At 34.7% G+C, this 24,193-nt stretch overlaps 4 protein-coding genes across 6 annotated transcripts; 1 reads left to right on the top strand and 3 right to left on the bottom strand.

Moving 5' to 3' along the window:
* Positions 1-7: 7 nt before the first annotated feature.
* On the bottom strand, positions 8-4,679 carry calcoco2 (calcium binding and coiled-coil domain 2). Its single transcript, XM_046854508.1, has 14 exons — positions 4,578-4,679; positions 3,822-4,026; positions 3,165-3,267; positions 2,715-2,863; positions 2,334-2,459; positions 2,119-2,256; positions 1,914-2,029; positions 1,741-1,810; positions 1,489-1,644; positions 1,193-1,357; positions 1,001-1,096; positions 725-905; positions 585-610; positions 8-387 (listed from the first exon to the last, which is right to left on the bottom strand). The coding sequence occupies exons 2-14, from the start codon at positions 3,996-3,998 to the stop codon at positions 226-228; spliced, it is 1,665 nt and encodes a 554-aa protein (XP_046710464.1). The 5' UTR covers positions 3,999-4,026; positions 4,578-4,679; the 3' UTR covers positions 8-225.
* An 86-nt stretch (positions 4,680-4,765) lies between these two features.
* stx4 (syntaxin 4) lies at positions 4,766-11,570 on the bottom strand. Its single transcript, XM_046854517.1, has 11 exons — positions 11,339-11,570; positions 10,522-10,629; positions 10,201-10,300; positions 9,977-10,051; positions 9,817-9,887; positions 9,569-9,677; positions 8,416-8,489; positions 7,692-7,829; positions 7,154-7,264; positions 6,553-6,646; positions 4,766-5,637 (listed from the first exon to the last, which is right to left on the bottom strand). The coding sequence occupies exons 1-10, from the start codon at positions 11,366-11,368 to the stop codon at positions 6,569-6,571; spliced, it is 894 nt and encodes a 297-aa protein (XP_046710473.1). The 5' UTR covers positions 11,369-11,570; the 3' UTR covers positions 4,766-5,637; positions 6,553-6,568.
* Positions 11,571-12,391: 821 nt separating this feature from the next.
* Positions 12,392-17,277, bottom strand: si:dkey-220f10.4 (tubby protein homolog). Of its 2 annotated transcripts, XM_046854507.1 has the most exons (13): positions 17,089-17,277; positions 16,005-16,195; positions 15,568-15,724; positions 15,066-15,299; positions 14,896-14,988; positions 14,673-14,807; positions 14,370-14,539; positions 14,140-14,298; positions 13,950-14,062; positions 13,749-13,863; positions 13,484-13,582; positions 12,672-12,843; positions 12,392-12,546 (listed from the first exon to the last, which is right to left on the bottom strand). In XM_046854507.1, the coding sequence occupies exons 2-13, from the start codon at positions 16,104-16,106 to the stop codon at positions 12,413-12,415; spliced, it is 1,683 nt and encodes a 560-aa protein (XP_046710463.1). In that variant the 5' UTR covers positions 16,107-16,195; positions 17,089-17,277; the 3' UTR covers positions 12,392-12,412. The 2 variants fall into 2 exon arrangements, with proteins under 2 accessions (XP_046710463.1, XP_046710461.1); XM_046854505.1 differs by lacking the exon at positions 17,089-17,277 and having other exon boundaries at positions 14,673-14,804.
* Positions 17,278-17,413: 136 nt separating this feature from the next.
* snx11 (sorting nexin 11) lies at positions 17,414-22,307 on the top strand. Of its 2 annotated transcripts, none has more exons than XM_046854516.1 (7): positions 17,414-17,555; positions 18,947-18,998; positions 19,494-19,580; positions 20,851-20,951; positions 21,132-21,227; positions 21,533-21,757; positions 21,851-22,307. In XM_046854516.1, exons 2-7 carry the CDS (start codon positions 18,978-18,980, stop codon positions 22,239-22,241), a joined length of 921 nt encoding a protein of 306 aa, XP_046710472.1. In that variant the 5' UTR covers positions 17,414-17,555; positions 18,947-18,977; the 3' UTR covers positions 22,242-22,307. The 2 variants fall into 2 exon arrangements, with proteins under 2 accessions (XP_046710472.1, XP_046710470.1); XM_046854514.1 differs by lacking the exon at positions 17,414-17,555 and adding an exon at positions 18,116-18,296.
* Positions 22,308-24,193: the final 1,886 nt, after the last annotated feature.

Genomic DNA, 24,193 nt, shown 5'->3' with positions numbered 1-24,193 from the left:
CTATGCATATATTTAGATTCTTTATTAATTCCCTGTCTCCGGCTCTGCCCAGTATTACCACCTTTACACCACACTTCCAAAGACCCTGCCATATACCATCAAACTACATAATATAAATATCACAGAAAGACTTTAAAATAACAACAAATGTTAAGAAATATGAATAAGTGGTACATGTGTTTATGTTATCCATGCAGATATGAGTATACATTTCAGGTGGCATGTCTATTCCTCATGGCTGTAGACATGGTCTTCAAACTCCTGCTGTCCACAGTCATCACAAATGAGTGTGCAGAAAGGGCACACCTTATGAGACTGCTCATGTGTCACCAGTTCTTCTTCGGTAATATCAGGAAAGCTTTCTTGGCAGTGACGGCACACCTTTGCCTATTTTTAAAATAGTTAGGACAAATACTTTGTTATTATCCATACCAAGTCAAAGCTTTGTTAAGAAATATTTTTAGAGTACTCAGGTGTATATTTTATATTATATGATTTTATATATATATATATATATATATATATATATATATATATATATATATATATATATACATACACACACACACACACACACACAATACCTTTTTTCCTGCATTATCGGGATTTCCTAAATAAAAATAAAATACATTAAAAAAGTACAATTATACCTTTGTTCCGAAGATGTCAGATAATTGACACCAACTGTATTTTGTTAGCATGTTTGTATTTGTTAAGAACTCACCAAAAGGTCCACGATTGTCCTCAAAGAAATATGGGTCAGACTGTGGTTGCTGCTGGGTGTTGTTGGGAGATGCAGGTGTTGGACTGAGGGGGTTTTGTTGCTGCTGAGCGTTGCTTACATTTGACCTTGAGGACAGCTCAAATATCATTGTCTGTAACCTTGCAATGTCCTCCTTAAATTTCTGGCAAACACAGATGATCAAAATTACAGTCATACACTGCACACATCTACAGAAATCATAAGTTGTTACTTTGATGTAATTTAACAGGAAATAACCTTGTTTTCCTTTGACAGCTTTTCTTTTTCTAATCGTGAGGCCTCTGCTATGTTTGCCTGTTCAGTGTATCTTTTCTGAGCTTCAGCGATCTCCAACTGAAATGACAATGCATGCTCTTGAGATTGAGGAAAATTACTAATGTATTTAAAAAAATTTAAAAAGGAGATTTCTTTAAAAGCAATATTAACTACCTCTCTCCGACTTTCCTCAGCCACAGTCCTTTTTTCAAGCTGCATCTTCATTTCTTTCAGCTCCAACTCCGCTTTATCTGCACGTTTGTTCGCCTCATTACTGTTCAAAATCTCTTTGCGCAGTGCCCCTCGGACTTCTGCAAGCTCATTAGTCAGGGTCAAAATCTGCATTCACATAAAAAAATAGAAAAAATGACAGGTTCTTTATAAGCTACAATTATTTTTCTAAACAAATACTTGCACAACCAATCAAAACAAACATCATATTGTTTTTGAATTACATTTATTTTCAATACCTTTGGGTCATTTTTGTCTCCCTCAGGAGGCCTTTGCTTTGACAAGGTCACTTTTAATGCCTTGATCTCTTCCTGCAGTCTCTCCAGGTCACATTTCATTCCCTCATTTTCAGTATTCAACCTTTCATTCTCTTTCTGAACACTCTGTATATCAACCTTAAGCAGGAGGAGGAAAAAAGAAAGGAAATAATGCTATTCTGTTGTGTGTTTTGTAGTAAAATGTCTGTTGAGTGAAACTTGATTTGTTCACACCTGTTGAAGTTGGCACTGATCTTGTATTCTGTTAAGGTCCTGTTCTGCTTTTTCAGCCCTGGGCCTTAGTCTGCATTAATATGGATCAAAGTTACTTTTCAAAAGAGTTTACACAATTAATTTAACTGGTTACCTTGTTATGTGTGCGGTCTGTTGCCAATGTGAAGACTCACTCTGAAATCTCTGCATCTTTCTGCTTGTTCACTTGAGTGAGTAGGGCTTTCTCTTGCTTCAGCCTATTAATCTTCAGAACCGCGTTGTCATACTTCCCACGCATGGAGTTCAGTGACTGCATAAAAGTTGGCATGCTCTTAAAGAATGTTTTAATAAAAAAAAAAAAAAAGATAATTTTTTGTCATGAATGCAATGTATTTGCACCTCATTTTCTGGTTTGGTTTCTGCCACAATATCCGAAAGAAAAGGCTGCTCCATGGTATCCAGCTCCGGACTTTCAGGCTGCTCTTTTAGTGAAAATGTTTCACTTGTACTATTAGACTTCAGCTTATCATTGTTCATCTAGAGGATATGAAACTTTTAGTGTTGGGTACAGTTGCAACATTCAGCAGATCACAAATCGAGAGTGTAGAACCAACCCTGAGATGATAGATTTCTCGCAGTGCTTCATCCAGCTTATTTTTTAAAATTGTGTTCTGTTCTCTTGTGTGTTCCATCTCAGTCAGTAAGGCCTCCATTTCCCTCTCCTTCTGCTCCACTTGTTCCTGTACCCAAAAATCAAACACTATACTTAATGACTGCCAGGTGCTTCGTTTTTACACCCTAATAGAAATGTGAATTTTAATCGAAAAAGAAAGGCAGTAAAACCACCAAAATATGTTATGCTCTATTTCAATAAAAATAAAGAAATATAGACGTTACAAGAGGATTTAGATAAATACAATTAAAGTATACAAGTATAAATACACAGTACACGGAATAAAATGCTTTTAGAAAAGGTGTAGGTGTAACATATGTACCTGTGTTGAGATCACTAAAAGGCTGCAGTCTACGGTCGTTTCTGCTGGGTTTTGGAAGCAGAAAGGTGTACTCGCTCCTCGCACCTTACTACTGCTGTCCACATAGCAGAACTGATAAAACTCACCGTCATCTTTAGGGAGATAGGATTCTAAACAAACAAACAACAAAATAAAATTACGCAATAATGAACACAAAAGCAAAAGCATCTACATGGTGAGTGCTCTAGAAATGACTCACTGGACCGAAAAATGTCAAATGCTTACGTAATCAAGCATCTATTTTCTTATGCCTCACCCAGCACTGGCTCTAAAAACAAAGGCTAAGAGCATAGCTGGTGGCTGTTTCTAAGATACTCAAAACATCAAAAAGCCTGAGTTTACATTTGGAAAGGACACTAAGTATCCACCTTATGCTTACAACAGGTCAATCTGTCATTTTTGCCCACTTACCCTTAAAGAAAATTTGCTGTGTAAGGGGTTCAAGTCCTTTATAGTCCAAACAAGCCGTTGTCCATTGATAACAATAATATTTCTGGACTGAATCCCAGCCAACCTAGACACAGATAATGTAGGCAATATAGATATTAGCCAGAATGATGCCTACCAACATTGTAATCCAAAAAATAAGTGGTGCAAAATACTTAAGAAATGTAATATCTGTACACATAATTATATTCAGGTCAAGAAAAAATTAATTAATTTGCTGAAAACACAGACTTGTAAAAAAATCCAGTTTCATTATCATTACTGGCTAGGTGGGTTAAATTCAAGTATTCAATGTTAAATACCATAAATGTATATATTTTATTTCTGTTTATATCCTAGGAAAACAATATGGCATTCACGAATATAGATAAATAGCTAATCGTATTTTGTTTTTTTTTACGTTCAGACTTTCAGTATTTTTAAATGTAAGCTGTAAGCTTTAAAATCCTTGGACTTTTAATTATACTCTTTATATTTTATATCTATACATTTATTATAATGATTTCTACTATTTCTGTCATTTCTAGCACCCCTTCCTAAAAGTGGTAAAAGTTTGGGCTGATAGATTTATTCAACATAAACAAAAGAGAAAACATAAAGAAACTATAATTTTGCGTCCACCTTGTATATTCCTATCCAGTCTTTAGAGCTGGGGATCAGGTCTCCAGTCATCTTGTAACAGCAGGTCACATGAGTGTTGAGTGGATAAGAACGAGGAACGTCAATAAAGACCACCTGAGAATACGTAGAGGACTCCATATCCACCTGCACCCCGTCATCATCTGCGCTCTCACTCATTTTCAGCTTCAAGAAAAACCTTTACGATCTGTCAAGAGGCAAAACAACACATCTGCTCAACATGTGTGTGTTTAATTTATATACATTATATATATATACACATTATATATATATATATATATATATATATATATATATATATATATATATATATATATATATATATATATATATATACACACACACACACACACACACATATATACACATATACTTATTTTTTTTTTTGTTTTTTGTTGTGATTGTGGTTTCAGTGGCAGCTAAGCTGAAAACGAAAGTATCTAGCCTGAACAACAAAAAGTTACACTTTCATTATTACGCCCCAGACAGTGAAATCAAATGTTTTAGTTTGCAAATAAACTATAATAAAGACTTCACACATTTTTCAGCTTAAATAAGTTCATTATAAATAATTCTACTGAAATGTGGTTAATCTTATAAATATATAAACGCGACTTTGGCCTGTAACAGTTCTAATAACAGACATACATCACATCATAGTTATAATCAGTATTGAACTGATTTAACGCTTTTGTTGATACTCAGAAAAGTAAACTTCCACAAATAAAACAATGTTACCTGATCCGTGTGTCGACGCCGCTCTGGGCTTCCTGCCTGGTCGGGGTGTGTAAGTGTGCGTTTATCAAGAGACCGCCGTGCATTGTGGGAAATGAAGTTCTATTATCTCTCACTCGCTCACATACACATATACACACACAAACACCTTATTTTTATTCAAGTTCATAAAACACAATAATTAGCCCAAGTAGTGTTTAGTAGAAGATAGATTTTATTTTAAAACAACAGTTCTGTATTAAAATTACAGGTAGTTCAGTACAAAATAACACTACATTATGCACCAAAATACTGCAAAACTCTGCCTGATATTACCTGCAACTAAATTCATACAGTTGAAGGTTACTAGAAAAAGGTTATTGAGAAAAAACATTGACTGTACATATAGAATGCATAAAAAAGCAAATCCGCATGATTTATTTGAGACACCGGCCCAGTAACTCGCAGCACATTTTTTAGTGTGTTACGCAGTCAAGTCGTAAAAATTATTTTCAATGCCTAGCTTTCTTTCGTAGCATGCAGCTCACACTAAAGAACTAGGTGTAGAGTCATGATTAAGTAAAAAGGAATCTACATTTTAAGAAATGAAATTAAAGTAATTCATAAGTCAGAAATGCATAATGTAAAATAAATGCAATGGTGTAAAATATTCCTTTTTTTGTATATACAGACATAAACTTGAGAAATATCTCCTGGAACACAAACACTAACAAATACATTTAAACAGAAAGATAAAAACAAAGCTCAAATATCTTACAGTGATTTTGAGGTTCTTCTGTTTGCTTTATATATTAAAAATCTGTTTTACCATGTGGGGTTTCCTGAGAACAGGTCAGTGTTTTTACAGAATGACTGGGTTTATATTAAAAATGCTTGTGTGATCCTTATTAAGCATATTGCAGCACAGCTTTAAAATCAATGCTAATCTCTGGGTCAAGGGGCCATAATTCTTTAACTTGGAGGAACTGTTGCTATATGAGGATATCAGTGAAATTCAGGCTTGTGTCATCAACACATCATTTGTTTAAAATGCAAAGCAGAGAAGACCAGCAGAAAGAGGGTGCTGAGGGGAAAAAGGGGAAATAAGATTAATTACAAAAATGATTCTTTCTTAATAAATCTTAAGAAATACATGAAAAACTTCAGATTTTGGACAGAGGTGCTAAGGTACTCCCTCTGCCACCAGCTAAAGAAATCTATACTATATTTATAATTTATATATTTGTTAAATATGATATATTTATTCATAATTGTTATAATAATTATATTATAATTATTTATTCTTCTTGAGTTAGGGTTAGCCTGGGGTAGCTTAAAATTGTATTTAGACACTTTAAAAACTTTTGCTTCTTCCTTTAACTTAAAACCTGTATGTACATTATATGGTTAAACGAAAATAAACACAAGACTATTAAAATATATATGTCTGTGTGTGATATTATATATATATATATATATATATATATATATATATATATATATATATATATATATAAATAAATAAAAACACATACATATATGCACACACTATATATACAAATTATATATATACACACACACACACACACACACACACACACACACACACACACACACACACACACACACACACACACACACACACACACACACTGAACATCCCTCTGCCTTTAAGGTTTCACTTTAGATTTCATAACTTGGATCGGGATCTGTTTTATTTCCTTTTGAATTTAGGGATTTTTAAGATTTTTTGAGCCACTGTTTAGATACTGGTTACACTTCTTCAGAACATTGCAAAGAAGGAAATGTGTGTTTCTAATAAAAAATATAATGTATAAAGATTGTTGATACTAAAAACAAAAATTCTATGCCAAAACGTAATTTTTCTGCATAAACCAAATTAAGCTGAAATGTCAGTATATTGGAATTAAGGAGATTTTTGAGCTATTGTATGTATTTGTATTGTATGATCTTGCTACATTTGGTGAAGTGTACAAACCTGGTTTAATAACTTCTCAGCTAAAACTAATACCCAGAGCAATAGCAATTATCAAAACTACAATTCCAAGGCACAATGCAATCCAGAGTTTTTTCTAAAGAAAGAACAAAAATAAAAGAAGAATCAAATCAATGCATTATCACAAACACAAATAAGCATCGTCATGGAAATTTAAGTCTTTACTAATAAAATAAATAAACAGAGAGGATTAAGGAATAAGAGTAGAGTTTATTCTCTACTCTGTTTATTCTCAGTTACACACACACACACACACACACACACACACAGTGTCTAAAGAAGAGGTGCTTCTTCCTCTCCCATGCTGATAATATACAGTGTGTGTCTACTTGTCAGTCAGTCATTCACGGTCTCATCTCAACCTGCACTTGGACCACGATTTTCAACCTTTTATCATCACATTCATGGTTGTTTGTTTCTGAGACCAGGCATTTTGCACATACGCATTTAACGAGGAAAAAGAACATACTCATTTCTCTAGAAACGGAATCATAACTTATAGGAACAAAGACTATGTAAGTGATAAATACATTTAATTAAACATTTTTCGATCACGGCATCAATATTGGTTCATTTCACCAACCTTTTTGGCCTTCCTTTGCGAGACAACTGCTGCCTTTGTGTCTTCAACGGCCTTCTCTACATAATTAGAAGAGTTAATTATGTTGTTCTCTATACGATTAACCATTTCCCCCTGAAAAAGAAAAAAACATTTCATTACAGATTATTAATATATTAATCACTGATCTTAGAGCTCAGTTGTAACCCCAATTGAATGTTTTATTTATGAACATAAACTTTTACAAGCATGCAAAAGCATGATATATGATATACATGATATAAGTCTTCAACTGTAATGCCCTACAGTGTATCAGGGACATTTTCCTTTTAGATGTGGATATCCAGTTACGGTTTTTATCATAGATAAAATCAATCACATGATTTTGTTTGTTTTAAAAAAAGTCCCAAAAGACTTTAAGATTTTCCATGAGGTTCATCAGATTCAAAGCCATTCTAGTAGGATTACATTAAAAAATATATTTTTATATATTACCATGACAAGGAGATCAATTAACATCTACCAGGCTAAATGTTTTCCTCAGTGTCTTACTTGAACTCACCTGTGCTTCCACTTCCATTGCAAGATACTGAAACATGTCATGGAGGTCTCTGATGCTTTTCTCTAGTTTAAGAATTTCATCATGCCGTGACTCAATCTCATTTAGCGCCTGCCTGGTGGCATGGGCATCTGTTAAGATCTGTATAAAAAAATCGGAACTTCAATGTGAACACAATGACATCCGGCTAGTTGATCCAAGACAACATGAGAAGTATCTTGTCCATTTTGCATGGGGGGATGCTAAACTCAATAGGTCATGCTTTTTTGGCATGCAACACATGATAACAGAAAACAACTAAATCCACAGGTCACTAATGTCATGACTAAATATGATGAGAACAATTACATCTAATGAAAATAATGAATTCGCTTCTATAACATGAGGCTTTAAAAGCAGAAGTGTTTTCATTGCGCAAATTATCTTACCAAATCCTCTCTGACGCCTCAGAAAGCAAGAAAGAGTACTTGGATAGAAACGTGATATGAAACATGTAACATGATAGACTACATGATTTACTACAAAGAACTGATTACTTCATTTAAAATTCTTGAAGCCCCCACCAGTTAACCTTTACAGTTCAACCACAGTTCATGTACACTAAGCAGTACAAACTAATTCAGCCCATTACAGCAACTCTAATGTTAAAGATATTGAAGCTCAAATCAAATTGCAAATCTACCAAAGCCTCAGCTAATTTCAATAGAAAACTGCTAATATTACTCACATTTTGTGTGAACACGTCCGTCTGTCCACTCTCAAGCATTGACTCTAACTGTTCATCTGTGACGTTATTGCCAGCTGTAATGGAAAGAAAACGGATATTAAACACTTATTTCTTCAGTTATTATTTACCTGTTAAAGCTTACACCCAACCGTATTTACCCAGAGCCAAACTTATGACACTCAAATCAAACTGTTTTATTGGTGTTGTATTTTTACTAGTTGGTAGAGCCTCACTGTCAACACTTCACTGAGCTGTACCACTATGACACATCTTCCCAAAAACTATTTTGGGAAGAAAAATATTTCTTATAACATTTATTTTTCCCAAGTTTGAACAGGAAATGGGCAAATCCATTTCCAAACTTCTAAGCAAAAGTCAACTCTTCAGCCACTTATATCGAGGTGTACTAAGCTCACAGACTGCTGTTAATACCCACATCCCTAATAAATAATGTCAGGAAACATAAACCCGTTAAGCACTTTATTAGGAACACCTGCATATCCTGTTTCGCTTGGAAGTGGTGTGATGCATAAAATCCGGCAAATACAAGACAGCTTTTTTGGTAAATGTTCACATTAGCAATCATAACAGGGGGAAAACGTGATCTCAGTCATTGCGACTGTGGCATGATTGTTGGAGGAGACAGGCTGGATTAAGTATTTTCTATAACTACACATCACCTGAAATTTTCACACATAATAGTCTTTTAAAGAGGGCTGCCATGAGAAGAAAAGCATGTCAGAAAAGAACAACACAAAATAAACTCCTACAACTACAACTACAAATAAGGTCCTACAACCTGGAAAAGACTGGAAAAGCATAGCTTGGGCTAATAAATCACAATTTTTGCTGAGGCCACAGATAATAGGTTCTGCATTTATGTGAAAAGCGCTAATCCACTTTGGCTCAACAGTCCAGGATTGTGGAGGTGGTGTATTTGGTGTAATGTCACAATTTACCCATCTTCTTGCTCCCAGTGTAAACATGCACCATGTTGTAAAGCAAAAATCTTCTCAAACTGGTTTCATGAACATGACAGTAGGTTTAATTGTTCTTAAGTGACCTTCCCATATGTAAGAGAAGTCCATATTTGAAAGTGAAAGGAATTTTGTAACGTATAATGCAGTCATGTAAAAATAGACTGGATACTCACTTATTTTAAGTTGCCTTTGTATTCTCTCTACGTTTCTATCTCTGTAATTGGCCTGAATTGTGTTACAGTGGCCCATTGACTCAATAAATTCTCGGGACAGGACAGTATGCTGAAAAACAAATAACATCCAAAAGTATTTCAGTAAAAGCTGTGAAAAAGACTGCAGTAGGAATATTAATAGTATTACATTGGAACATATACTACATTACAATATGATTTAAAAAAAATAATAAAATACAATAATCAACCTGTGTTCTTTGCATTCTTAAATTTATTGGAACATATTTCCCATCTTCCTCACTTTTCTTGGGTTCAATACCTATAAAAGTGTCAGATTATGCAATTGTTCGGATGGAATAAATACTTGCAGAATGTCTTCTATGATCACATTTGATTTAAATTTCTTACTCTTTAGTTTCTTCTGGATTTGGGTAGCTAATGTTTTGATCTCATCCCTTATAGTCTGCAGTTCTTTCTTCATACCTGGGAAAATAAATAAATAATCACCTTTTATAGAAATGATCATACATTGTACAGAATACAGTGCCTGATTGTGTCAAGAAGAGTTTACAACAAAAAAGTAAATTTTAAAAAAATTAGATGTGATATTTATGTATGTCTAAGATACTAACTTTCCTCCGGAAGTGCTACACCTAAAACAGTTTTTTGCTTGTTTTCCAGTTCAGCTACTTTCTTCTTAAGAGTTTCAAGCCCTTCTCGAATCTCGTGAACCTACAAGAAAAAGAATGAAAATCCGACAATGACTTCAAAAAGACAACAATTAGAAAAACAACCTTGTAAAGAAACAGCACTTTCCCACAAAAACATTTGACCAAGTGGTCATAAACTACAAATTTATTCTACATCCATATTTTATTATAAATAAAGCAAATCCTTTCATTAGAATTTCTGTTGTAAATAGACAAGAGAGGGAAGCAGCACAGCAGTTTTACCTTCCGAAAGAAAGCCTCATTCTCTCTGTCCTCTTTAATGGAGGTCCCTGTGCCTGGTTTGATCATGAGTGTTGTGCCCTCCTCGTCTTCATCTGAGCCATCCACAGGCTGGAGTGGACAGAGGAAACAAAGCTTATCAACTATACACAAACATTTACAGAACGGAAGGTAAGGAAGGGAAAGAAAGGTTATTTTTAGCTGCTTATTGCCACCAAATGTTGAATTGCAAACAAACATTTTCTATCAATATATTTCAGTTATAACATGCCACAGTCCACAGTCTTTCAATCTATGAAACGTGTCTTATTGTGCATTTACTGTAGACAACCAGCATCGTGTGTAAGAAATCACAGGTCCATGTTTGCTTAGAAGGTGCAGGACTACTAATACCAACAATAGTAACAGTTCTGTGCTCACAGAACTCAAACCACACTACAGTTTATAACTTCAACTGGTTGTAACGCCTTATTTATAAGTGAACACAGTAAGTCTGGAGGTTTGTCATTGTATTGTGCTAATCGCTACATGTAGCAGCAGCTAAATAGAAAAGGGCAGCTAGCAGTCAATTACACAGAGCCTCTGTTTGTCACTCAATTATCCTGCAAGACAAGTTAATAACAAAAGTGTTAAACTACATACATAAGAAAGTAAAAGCACACTGTGATAAAGTTTTTTTTTGGGGGGGGAGTTCAGTTCAAGTACTTAAAACAAACCTACCCAGCTAAGCTACTACATTGACCTACTAGCTATATGCGCTTGCTAACCTCCTAAATATATATTTTAGTGAAATGTTAACATTGTGCATCAATTAACTTACATTCCCCAGTTCTTTGGTTCGGTCGCGCATTTTTGCTTCGTTTTGAAACGCCTTCTGAAATCCGAGTTACTTCATCGAAGTTACCAAAACGGAATGACAGTACGAGGAGAAAAAGGGAGTTTCCATTTCAAGTGGTTCCGAGTCCCTGTGCTTCTTCTGTGGGAGTCGGGCTGAAGCGTGTACAGCACACTACCACCTACTGAGAACACACCCTGTACAGCCTCCAGCGCTCTCTCTCTCTCTGTGTGTGTGTGTGTGTGTGTGTGTGTGTGTGTGTGTGTGTGAGAGAGAGGATACTTAATAATTAATAAATACACATACACTGTTTCCCCTGCTTCAATAGGAACAGCTGTAACTCTGCACATTTATGGACTTGTCCTTCAGATAGTATTGAAGCAGGAGAGCACATATGTGACCAGTGAGATCAGAGGAGGCTGATGGCTGATAAGTGGATAAGTGAAACACTTTTTCTGTAGTTTTACTGTCATTTCAACCATACTCAGTTGGTACAGTGCAGTGAAATGAAATAAGATTACACCAGGACAAAGGTGCTACACAAGACAAGACACATTTACATGAGACAACACAGAACTAAGAGATAAGCAGACCTACACACACAACTACATAAAGTGGATATAACATTTGTGCAAACAGCACAGTACAAGAAGAAGAACAAACCAGTAGCACAGTGAATTACAGTGCAGGGCTGGCCAGTGCAACCATCATAGTCTCCTGTCAATACCCAGGTTTATTGTGCTTTAAATGCTTAGATTTTTTTTGTTCACCATAGTATTAAATGGCTGTACTCTTCCTATTAGTTTTAACCCGTCCAGCCGTTTCCACCCAGAGATATGCTGATCACTCCATTCTATGTAAACTCTGCACATGAAATTCTAAGATTATAAGTTTCTGAAATATTCACAGCAACCAGTGTGGTTTATATTTTTTTATTTCAATTTAGTGACCCAAAACAATTAAAAAGTAATTTGAAAGATATTTGGCTATATGTCAACAAAGGTGGTACTAGCAATGAAAAAAAAATCACTCTTACGATTGAACAGTGTAACAGTGTATTTATTCACAAGCAAGTTTGCCATCAAAGGAGGACAAAGTGATTGCAAAAGCTTGTAGTGCACATAAAGGGTAGCTGTAGTCCATAGAGAACACATCTTCTGCCACTCTTCCGAACTGCATAACAATGTATTCTTCTGAATGCAATAAAAGATACAAAAAAAAGTCTATTTGGGAACCTTTAATGATGTGAACACAGAAACCAACTTTGTATTGTTCCATTTGCAAGAAAATATTGATAAAAATATAAAATCCAACTCACCATTGTCAGAATGTACAATCTGAAAATTCTTGACAGATGCCTGCGTAACCCGTCCATGGAAGTTGAGCACATAAGACTGTGTCTGCTCATTCCAGGTTGGTGATTTGTTTACAAGGCAAACTAAATTCTCTTTGTTACCATTGTCAAAACGGGTGAGAAGAGTTTCAGGCTCCTGAGGACAGTGATACAGGTTGTGAAAAATAATAATAAATAATAAGCAGAAGTTAAATGTTATTTTGCATTTATTAAAAATTGTAAAGTCATTTTTGGCACATTATGAATAGTTTCATTTTATGAATAATTAAATGGGTTCGATTGCACCTGCAATATAATACTTTACCTAAATAACTAAACTATAGGGCCAAAAGTTTATGGACACACAGTAATAAGAAACTCCATTCTTTTGCAAAGGGTTTTCACAGGACGTTCGGTGCATGACATTGGGGATTTTATTATTTAGCCAGATAAACATTAGTGAAGTCTGGCACTAGTGGCAGGTGAGTGGGTAAATGTTTCAGTTCATCCCAGAGATGTTCAGTGGGGTTGAGATGAGAGCTCTATGCAGGAGACTTCAACTCCAACCTTGACAATACAAGTCTTAACGAAAATCACTTTGTGCATGGGTGCAACGTCATGCTAAAAGTAGTTAAAGTGAAACTATAACATACAAAGACCTCCTATAGTCTTGTGCAAGTCAAAATTTGTGTCTACATATAGTTGTGTCGGTTAGGTGTCCAAAAACCTTTGTTCGTATACTGTATCTATAGCAAAAGCGATTTTATAGACATATCAGGCAATTTTTTAATACTCACACATTTTGGCTGAATACAGACTCTTTCATCATTCTCACGCATGCCAGGAATGATCACCGTCATTTTCCTGGGGCCTTTAAAACCCAGCACATTTTTTTCCTGAGTAAACATGAATATAAGAAGATAATTCATGAAAATTAGAATAAGTAAAAAAAATTGCATTTTGCTATTGTATGCAATACATGATTATGCAACCTATATTAAAAAAGGATTTACTTATTTTATTAGATTTATTTTCAAAAACCTTATGAATATGGCAACATACATAACAAATTGCTGCAAGTTCTTGTCGAAGTGATTCAGTTTCCTTTACAAATGGCTTTGTCTCTGGATTCTCTCCATTGTCATATACAGTGAATTTAGTCCCCAAAACATTTGACCTACAAAGAGAGATAACATATTACTGTAAAATGCTCATAGGTAAGTAAGAAATGTTTTTATTTAAAAAAATTTTAACAATAATGACCTTAGTTTGCCTATATAGCTGCTGGTGTCTCGGGATAAATCAGTTGGATCAATGGAGATCAGATAATTTGAAGTTGTACTCTTCTTACGTTTCCTTCCAGCCATGAGAAAGACCTTATAAATGAAACATAATGAAAGTAGATAAAAGAGCAATATAAAGGAAATAAGTATATAAACTTTCTTTATCTTACTTTCTTTCCATCCTCTTTCTCCATGTGGAGGTAATATGTAGGATAGATTCCTCTTTCCATTCCTCTCCTGTCTCTGGTGATTCTACATTGGAAAGTCACAGCTCTTGGTGCAGGGCGAAGTGCAAACTGTTCTAGATCTTCTAAAGACACTGGTAAAGACTGACATATACAAAATGTTACACACTATATAAATATAGAAAATAAGATAAAATGCAACACATTTTTATTACCTTTTCAACGTCTGATGAGTCACTCTCTGAAGAGAAACGTCTATAGTTTGAATTTAGTGATGCAAGATCATATTCATTCTTTGAAGTTTTTTGGGACTTTTTCTTTGTTTTTGGATTTTCCTTCTTATTCTCTTTGATTTCTGTTTCGTCTTCAGAGTCATTTAGGTGTGCTGTAAAATACAGTGTTAATATGAAAAGATAGTGTAGCAATAAGGAGATATTTTGTAAATTCAAATGTTGCCTCTGGTAAGAGGGATAGGTTGTAAATATAAAATAAAAAATAAAACTTTATTTTGCACTTACAAGCAGATAAAAGTTGTTTTTTCATTGGTGTAGAAGGCACTGGACTCTTAGACCAAGATTTTTGTTCATCCTCACTCTCTGTTTCTGTTTTGTTTTGATCTGTGTTGAACTCTACCACTGAATCAATTTCAACTACTAAACAATACAGAAGGCATTTGCTATGGATTTAATATTTCTTTAAAAAAATACATAATAATAAACTAATATTTTTGCTGTAAGTTACTTTGTTCTTCCTCTGTTTTCTTCTTTTCCTTTTTCTTCATTGTTTTCTTCTCTTGCTTTCCTTGTCCTTCTTCAACATCATAATGCTCAAGCACTTAAATATTATACAAAACAAAATGTAAAAACCTGCAGTGAAAAATTAAATGATCACTGTATATGTCAAAGACTCACAATTGGCTTGAGTTTCCTTAATATCTTTCTTCTTAATCTTCCGCTCTTCTGATTGACTGGGTGTGTTTGGTGTGTGTTTGGGAGTCGTGTGACTATCTGTATCCAGGTCAATTGTCCTAATCATGGGTGCAGTCAGTGGCATTGTGTCCTCTGGTATCATTTCAGATGAAATGATCATTTCATCAAGACTGATTTCTTCAACCATATTATCATAGCCCTGCTCCAGCTGAGTGTCTAACACAGAAAGTTGGATGAAGTCAGTTGGGTCACACATATAATAGTCAGACAAATAATAGTACAATAGTCATTATAGACAGACTTATACAACTGAACTAAACATTCAAATTCAGAACCAATATGATTGTGAGCACATTAAGCTTAACACTAATTTATCACTTTAGGATGTTATACTTTTTCTGTGCTATAAATATATATAAATGTTTCAAATGTAAATCGATGTAAAAATGAGAAAGTGTGTCTACACATGTTTATGTTCATCTACCATTTAAGGAGGTGCTGCTTTGAGACTGACTGATCAACAGAGCTGTGTCTTCGGCTGCAGGTTTCTGCCTGTGATTCTTTGGTCGAGCATCGTGATTTGCTGTAATCATCTGAGCATTAGCTCTTCTCTTTTGTTGCTTCTTCATCAAAAGTGTTCGCTGTTTACATAAATCTGTGTCTGTTATTCATTTCAAAATCTCCATTACAATAATGTTTCACTCATACATTCAATGCAGAATTACACATTTTTATTAAACATATCAGAACAGCCTACAAACAAAAGTTTTTGGATGTTCTGCTATTTCAATTTCAAATAGTTATTATTTATTTATCCTGCTATTTAAAAAACTGCATTATTAAAATCAGAAGAAAAGAAAGATTTGTCTGCATTGATGTTAGAATAAGGCTCTCCAAATCTAAGAGAACTGTGAAATGTACCTGTTTGTCAAGCTTTTGTTGCCACATCTCACGATCCTCCATTTTTATTAGTTGAAAAGTAGCTGTTCTGTTTAATCCACAAACATGTACTGGATGATTCATACACACTTCTAAGGCACAACATGCATTAAACAGACTCAAATACAATGCAATTTTGATTCTCTCGCTCCGGCTCCATTTCACTCCTCCACCTGTATACAACAGAAGGATAAGAAGATTAGGAGAGATAATGTTCTTACACTCAGCTCAGACAGAGCACAAAAAAAAAAATCACATTCTATTCTGTTACGTTGTGCAAAAGTGTAACTGTTGTCTTGTTCTTGGTACAAGTGTAAATTCAATTTAGAAAATTGTCCTACAATCTAATATTTTTTAACGTTATTCGATGTACAGGAAATTAATCATTGACAGGGTAGTGTGACGTGGCCCAGTGCAAAGCAGAGGGTTATTACCAATACCTCTAATGCTCAAGGGTGCATTTATGTGTGTGTGTGTGTGTGTGTGTATATATATATATATATATATATATATATATATATATATATATATATATATATATATATATACACACACACACAGGTGCATATATATTACTATATATTACTCTATTGTTCCGTGTTCTAATTTATGATTTATTATTTTCATTATTCTTAATCTTTTTTTGTATAAAGTCAATTATTATTAAAACAGGCAAAATCAGTAAGAAGCTTCACTAAAACAGTTCAGACAGAATCTACATGAGGGTAAATGAATGAAAACAGTGACACAAGTCACTTTATGAAATCTGCAGACAGTTATCAGAGTTTGCAGGTAATAAGCCACACTTTGTTGCTACAGTAAGTGTTGTAGAAAGTCCTGGAAACCAGTTAGTTTCTGCTGTCATTTTCACTTCAACAGTTTTAACAGTGGTTCCCATATCAGCTTCTGTTTTCCTGTTCACTTTGGTAAAGCTGAAAAGAAGAAAAACAATCACAGAGAAACCACAAACACCTGACAATCCATAAGTTTCCCAAAGGTAGAAATACTATCCTCAAATATTGTACATTTTGACACCGCAGTATGATGGTTAATGTAATTCACTTACTTCAAATCTGTACTGGAATATATAAATTATACAGCTGTTATCCAATTACATGTGTAGTCTAGGCCTTATACAGAAGAGTAAAAGATGTTGGTTAGGATTAATGTAAATAATCTTTTATACAGTCTAAAGTTAAGAAAGACACCAGGAGTTTCAGCCTGATGCTGTCTGTCTCTCCTTGGCTACAGTAAACACTTGAGTGTGTGCAGGTGGGATATACAGGTTTGTTTGCTCTCCTCCGAGCCAGTAGGTGGCGCAGATCTGCACACTACACTACTACACTTCTGCTCATGATCGCTGGTGACTTCGCAACGCGGAAGTTGGCGGTTACCCAAACAAGTCCGAACGCTGTTAAGATTAGTTTTTTTTTATCTGTTTCGTGTACGCTCTCAAACTAAACATCGTAGCGACGCAAGCTATAAAGGTGTAATGTTGAAGATAGGTGTTTGTCCGGGATATTCTGTTTAAAGGTAAGTATTTCTTAGATATGAAGCTTTGGTGTTGGTTTGTGACCTGTTTTTTAGCTAAGAGTCAATAAAAAGCATATCCATATTAAGGGCAGTTAGAGGTTTCTATGGCAGCAGATCATAGCAGAAGTTTATATCATAACATTGCTGACATGTGCTTTCTTTGCTTGTATTTATCTTGCTATAAATATAGCAATGTGTCAGATATTTTTCAGTTTTTATGTATGATTGATTGATATGTGTCGATTGTGATACAGACCACATTAATTTGATTCATCAGTATTTGGCTTGAAGTGTGCCAGTGTTAGTGACTGTGCCAGTGTTAGTGACTGTGCCAGTGTTAGTGACTGTGCCAGTGTTTGTGACTGTTCCAGTGTTTGTGACTGTTCCAGTGTTTGTGACTGTTCCAGTGTTTGTGACTGTTCCAGTGTTTGTGACTGTGTTTGAGGTAGATTCTCGTTTTTAGGCCAAAAATGCTCTGTTATTAAACACTGTGGCCAAACCTGATTAGTAGCAGTTCTAATGTGTGTGTGTGTGTGTGTGTGTGTGTGTGTGTGTGTGTGTGTGGTCACCTGCTAAAAGGGAAGGGGCTGATTCTCAAAGGTAAAGGGTAAAGATCATTTCCCAGAACATGTGCCATGTGCCGTGTCCTCTTCAGTTCAGATTCAGACACTAGTAAATTGTTCTCCTGTTTCCTGAGATACACCTAGAGATGCACTTTTCACTTGGTGGATTTATTAGAAGGTTGGTGCCTTAATTTTTGTCAAACTCATGACACAAAATGTTGTATGTAAGTAGGTATTGATACAACATTGCATATAAGAGCAGGGGACAAAATGTTCAAACAAATTGCTAAAAAAAAACCCTTTTGTTTTCTTCTGTAGTGCGTGAGAATGATAATTTAGTGTTTAAATGAAATATTGTTCTAGAAATGTTTAACTGATCGATTGTCATGTAAAGCTTTGTTTGTCAATCCTGATTATTATAGGTGGATGTTGAAAATGGTATATTAACCCTGAAGTCCTATTTTAAAAAGAAATTAAAAAACCTACAATACAGTGAAATATTTAATTAGTAAACTACTGGTATTTTTTATATTGTTATATGTTGACATTAATAATAAACATGTGATGACGTATTCACTAGATAAAGGTTTGTTTCAGAAGTAGGAAATTATTATGTAGCGTTTATTCCAGTTAGGGTGTTTGCTGGTGGAGATGTAAAGAGAGTTTTATTTTTTACTGGATTTATTAATAAATTGTTTCATGTTGTGACAAACCTATATACAAAAGCGAATAAATGCTACCTCAGCATTATTGAAGGGCAAAAATGTGATTTTACTTTTATGTCTGTGCTCAAAAGTAATTGTCATTTCCTGTTTTCTCATTCTGTAGATGTCATGTGTCCTCATTTACAATTGGCAGAATGATGAGAAGTCAAGAAGATGTAAGGCTTCTTACTGTTTGTCTCTGTCTGTTATTATCTGTCTGATTTCCACATTTGTCTTAATTGTTGCTGATTGATCAAAACGTTTGCCAATTTACAACAGTATAAAACAAAAAAAAGTAATCGTTTTTTTTTTTAATATGACTGTAGTTGGTACAGTGTTGTGTTACAGTAGCTGAGAACATCTTCACTGATGTAGTGAAATTGTTTGATCTTATCTTAAAAACCATAATTAAAGCATGTAAACCACTCTTACTTTATGCATTCTGCATGAATGTTGAACCTGGTCTGTAAAGTATATATAACTTTATCATGATGTTTTGTAAATAAAATAATGTATTTTATTAAAATATCTTCATAAAGTATTGTCAGAAGGCCACAGCAGATGTGTCCTGCTCATTCAAAATACAAAAACAATATAGTCAGATCTTGCTGGAGACGGGGTACAGCACTTTTTTATATTAGTATTTCAATATTTTGTTTTGCTTTTAACAGGAATTCATCACTGTAAGAGTTCAGGATCCTCGTGTGATGAATGAGGGATCCTGGAACTCGTATGTGGACTTCAAGATTTTTCTTCATGTAAGTACTTTTATAATTAATAAATAAATAACTTTTTTGTTATAGTAACGTGTAAAGTCAATTCTTAATTAGTTTTACTTTAGTTTACTTTTTAGCTTAGTAAATTGATTTGAGACTTGTAGTTACTGTCATCTTCTGTTTTAATTCACAAAAGGACACGTTTCGCTTTAAAATTATTGGCGCCCTATATAAAGATACAGTATTTTAAAGGTTGTGAAAAAATATATTTCCGGTTAACTTCCAGTTAAATAAACTTTACACTGAACATATAAGGAAGGGGTGAGATTCAATTTAAAAAAAATCATATTTGTCACAAATATTGGCACATTAGAAATGCATTTGAACAGAATGTAAATTATGTTCCAATTTATATTGCCCTTTTTTTTAAATCCACATGGTTGTTTGAGACCAGTCACCACTAACTTCCTGTTTTACAAAAGTGAGAAAGCTTTTACTTTATACAAGAGGAAGTGGCTATAAAAAAAAAAAAAGAAAGAAAGAAAATATTGCTCACCAAAAAATGCCACTGTAAATTGTTATGGAAACAACTGAGATTTAAATGAATTGAATCTGTAATGAAACTGGCAGAAACAGAACTTAATACAGAGCATCTGCATTGTGTTTCCACACATTGAGGAATTGAGGATTAGAGAGGCACATATTTCTCCAAAGATCATGGTTGGTAATCATTCAAAAAATATAGTAGGACAAATTTAGAGCTAGTAAGCACCAACAGTTCACTGAACACTCCAGGAATTCAAAATAGGACTGATTTTAAGTTTAAACATAGATAAAGCTTAGTGAACATAGTAGTCAGCTTAGTTTGGTATAATATGGAAAGAGGCTAAAGCTGGGTTGTGATACTGAAAAAGACACAGTGCTGTTATGATTGGAAAATTCTCTGTTTCATAAGTACTAAATACAGAGGTGCAAATAAAAATGTGTGTGTGTGTGTGTGTGTGTGTGTGTGTGTGTGTGTGTGTGTGTGTGTGTGTGTGTGTGTGTATATATATATATATATATATATATATATATATATATATATATATATATATATTTATTTATTTTTTTTTATTTTTTTTTTTTTTGCATAGCTGTACTTCTCTCATATGGGATTATATGATTTACTAAAGAAGCCAATAATTCCAGAGCTGACTATATATACAATAAATTATGAGTTTATGTAATTTATTAATAGGTACAAGAGGTTAAATACATCTTAAATAATTTCAGTGAAAGAAATGTTCTGTTTTTCTATCTCTGTCTTAAGACCAACAGCAAGGCTTTCACAGCTAAAACCTCCTGTGTGCGTCGGCGATATAGTGAGTTTGTGTGGCTGAAGAGGAAACTGCAGAAGAATGCTGGTCTGGTGTAAGTGGAAACAATTAAATCAAGGCTTTTAGTGAATTAAAATAATGACATCATAATGCATTTATCTGACTGTTCAGAAATCCAAGAGGTTATTTAGCACAGCAGCAATAAAAGTATGCTCTGTGTGTGTTGTATGAAAGTGTGTATGTTTATATGACTGTCTGACTTTATTTTACACAGACCTGTTCCTAACCTGCCTGGAAAGTCTTTCATCCACTTTAACAACACAGACTTCCTTGAAAAGCGGAGAGAGGGTTTACAGAGCTTCCTGGACAAGTCAGTGTCATCTTTCTAATCTATAATGTGACAGAAATATGTAACTTTAATATAGATCAGTGTCAGTCATTTGAATCTAGAACATTTTTAAAGGAAGTGAGCAATGTCGAATAATGCTGAATTTCACTTTGTCCTGCATAACATTAACCCCAGATGAGTCAGAGCAGTGTTTTTGTCAAAACAAAAAACGCGTTGGAACAGTACAGCCAGAAAATGTACTGAAAACTATGGCTTTGGTCATGAATTGTAAGCAGCAGAATTAGTTCTGCGTTTCAGCACATTCTAATAAGACGTTTTATCCACAGGGTGGTGCACATGACAGTATGCCTGTCCGACAGCCAGCTCCATCTTTTTCTGCAGACTCAGCTTCCTGTTGGTCACATTCAAGACTGTGTGAAGGGTCACACTCCTTTCAGCGTGACTGACGCCATCCTCACGTATGCCTCGTCCAATCGTGGCTGGGCTCAAGAAGAAGAAGATGGGCCAATAGAACCATGCCCTGCACCAATTTCTTATGAATCAATTGAAAGGTACAGATGACCTTTGAGTTAACAGAACAATTGTCGAATGATGAAAGATATTCGTCTTGAACTTTTTTTTTTTTTTTTTTTTGTCTTTTGTAGCCCTTCTCCAAACATCATCTCTTTACAACATCAAGAAGGAGCTGCAAATGATCCTGACTTAAACTCTGTTGATTTAAGTGTGCAAGAAGACGACACAACTTTACATAATGTTGCTCATAGAGATGACCAGTTAGAAAGAATAAAGGACAGGGAAATTAATGGACATCTGGAGGTGGAGGTTCATCAACACGTTGCTATTTTGGACACCCAAAACACTAATGAAGAACACGGTATCTGTATTCTGGATGCACAAACACAAATACATGACAACACCAAGGACACAAATGGTAATGGAGTTGGATATGTGGTCTCGCAGGCACCCGCTGCAGGGGATAAATCTCAGCTGAACCATGTAGCTAGTAATAAAAAATTGGTCGACTTTATTTTCTAACCATATTTGCTGTTCTGGGGAGCATATTCTAAATAAAAGAAAATCTATATAATGATTTAAACTTAATACAGCTTATCTATGGATGCACTACATTTACCTGCTCTCTGGAAAGACCCAAGCTGTTTCTCAGACAACTGCTTATATGTGGCTAAAGCTCAATAAAGATTCATCTATCATTAAAAAAAAACTAAGATTAATCAAAACAAATGTCCAGACCACTGGAAGTCTCTGAGACACCGGCGGTGAAATTGTCTCCACATAAACTTTCTGCTTAGCTGAATAGACACAGTGGTTTTGTTTTGGGGTTTTTTTTTTTAAGGGTTACTTTTATGAAACAAGGTGGAATGTAACCTAATCGTTAAGAAGAGATGCCAGTGGCTAGTTCCCTTCTGGCAGTCTTGAAAGTGTGCATGGAGATGAGCTACTAATAGTAATGTCAGACATAATTGGGGTTGATTGTAAAGAAAAGGGTGCAATGTTTGAGCTTATATTTATGGCAAAGCAGCAAATTAAGAAAAAAAAATTGTCATTTAAGCAGTCATATGTCTCAGAGACAAAGAATTTCAATCTTTGGACACCTCGGAAACAAACACAACTGTTTTTTAGATTAGTGAGAGAAAGATAACCAGGTGATGTACATGTTGCCTGGGAAATATATTAGAGTGAGTAAACAAATATCACATTTAAACCTGTTCTGTAGGGTCCAGGCATTTAGAGACACACCCCCCATTTGTTTGTTTTACTGCTTAGCTGTAAAATGCTGGAATTTGCAATCTAGGCTTAAATGGATTCTCAAATAGACTCTCACAACAAGTGTACAAAACATGCATGTGTGAATGATCTTTCTTTGAATAGACTTGATGTGTATTGATTTGGCAGATAGCGAGCCCTGAGTTCATCAGATAATTTTACATTTCACTCGTTAGTGGAAGAGAATGATGTTTAAGGATTGGGACATGTGCAATCTTTGGAACAACATGCTCCTTTTCCAGCTAGAGTGTAGTCAACACAACAATTACAGAGGCACCCATTGTAAACAAACAAAAAAAAAAAAAACTAGAAGGGACAAGTTTTTCAAATCATTGGCAACCTTACAGTTGATCTCAATCTGAAAAATATCAGTATGTGGATTAGTGTCTTAATTACCCCCTCAGATATGAACAAGTGGGCAAATGTATCTGTTCCAATAGTTTGTGCAGCATAAAAAATTTGATTGTGATATAATCACCCGATTTTGAAACTTGTTAACTTTTTAATTAGAAGCCTCTGTTCCTACTTTGCATACCTCACCATCTTTTCACTATGCCTGGGGATGGCAAGCTTTCACTTTTGGCACATGTACAACTGTTGCAATCTTTATTTGCAATACGTTGATATTTAATTCTGTTTACATATGTTCTTTTTTTCTTTACATGTTACTCTATAAGTAAAGGTCAGGATCTCTATTCAATGCATACCCTCAAACTATTGCAATGTATTGTTAAGACTTATATTACTTGTAAATCTAGTTATTTTATATGAAGACGTTCGAAACAGTGTTTCCTGAGCGGAACGGTCCAGTCACTGGGGAAACGGGAAACTAATTGCACTGTTGAACACACTGCACACTCTGTCCATTGTCAGTCTAATACAGAATTATTAATTACTCACCAGATTTTATATTTCTGGGGTTCTATATGTCAGAGTACAACCTTTCAGAGGTTTACAACATTCAGCAAAATACACTAAGTTGTAGGTGTTCTGGAAGGCAAATGTTAGGAAGACATTTGAAAAAATAAAGCCCTGAAAGGACCTGTATGTCGTGATGAATCTCAGTGGCTGCTGCTGGGAATTTAAGGTCATAGAGGAAAGCAATCGCTCATGTGCCTTACATAATGCATACATATGATAAAGGGTGCTTGGAATGAGTTATGAATTGAAATCAAGTAAAGCTTGTCATTTCATTGTGCCCC

The sequence above is a fragment of the Silurus meridionalis genome, chromosome 7 (assembly GCF_014805685.1).
Source record: "Silurus meridionalis isolate SWU-2019-XX chromosome 7, ASM1480568v1, whole genome shotgun sequence".
NCBI lineage: Eukaryota > Metazoa > Chordata > Actinopteri > Siluriformes > Siluridae > Silurus > Silurus meridionalis.
The sequence above is the reverse complement of the archived record's forward strand: the minus strand, read 5'-3'. Positions and strand labels throughout refer to the sequence as shown.

Coding starts and splice junctions, on each gene's coding strand:
- calcoco2 (XM_046854508.1), bottom strand. CDS start 3,998: ATGAGTGAGAGCGCAGATGATGACGGGGTGCAGGTGGATATGGAGTCC. Junction 1,645..1,740: donor ATCAGTGCCAACTTCAACAG/GTGTGAACAAAT, acceptor CTCCTGCTTAAG/GTTGATATACAGAGTGTTCA. Junction 1,358..1,488: donor GAGACAAAAATGACCCAAAG/GTATTGAAAATA, acceptor ATGTGAATGCAG/ATTTTGACCCTGACTAATGA.
- stx4 (XM_046854517.1), bottom strand. CDS start 11,368: ATGCGCGACCGAACCAAAGAACTGGGGAAT. Junction 9,888..9,976: donor AATCCAGAAGAAACTAAAGA/GTAAGAAATTTA, acceptor ACACTTTTATAG/GTATTGAACCCAAGAAAAGT. Junction 7,830..8,415: donor CGGACGTGTTCACACAAAAT/GTGAGTAATATT, acceptor TTTTTTATACAG/ATCTTAACAGATGCCCATGC.
- si:dkey-220f10.4 (XM_046854507.1), bottom strand. CDS start 16,106: ATGAATCATCCAGTACATGTTTGTGGATTAAACAGAACAGCTACTTTT. Junction 14,063..14,139: donor AGAAAGAGGATGGAAAGAAA/GTAAGATAAAGA, acceptor TTCATTTATAAG/GTCTTTCTCATGGCTGGAAG. Junction 12,547..12,671: donor GATTGTACATTCTGACAATG/GTGAGTTGGATT, acceptor TATTGCATTCAG/AAGAATACATTGTTATGCAG.
- snx11 (XM_046854514.1), top strand. CDS start 18,265: ATGCACTTTTCACTTGGTGGATTTATTAGAAG. Junction 18,297..18,946: donor CTTGGTGGATTTATTAGAAG/GTTGGTGCCTTA, acceptor CTCATTCTGTAG/ATGTCATGTGTCCTCATTTA. Junction 18,999..19,493: donor TGATGAGAAGTCAAGAAGAT/GTAAGGCTTCTT, acceptor TGCTTTTAACAG/GAATTCATCACTGTAAGAGT.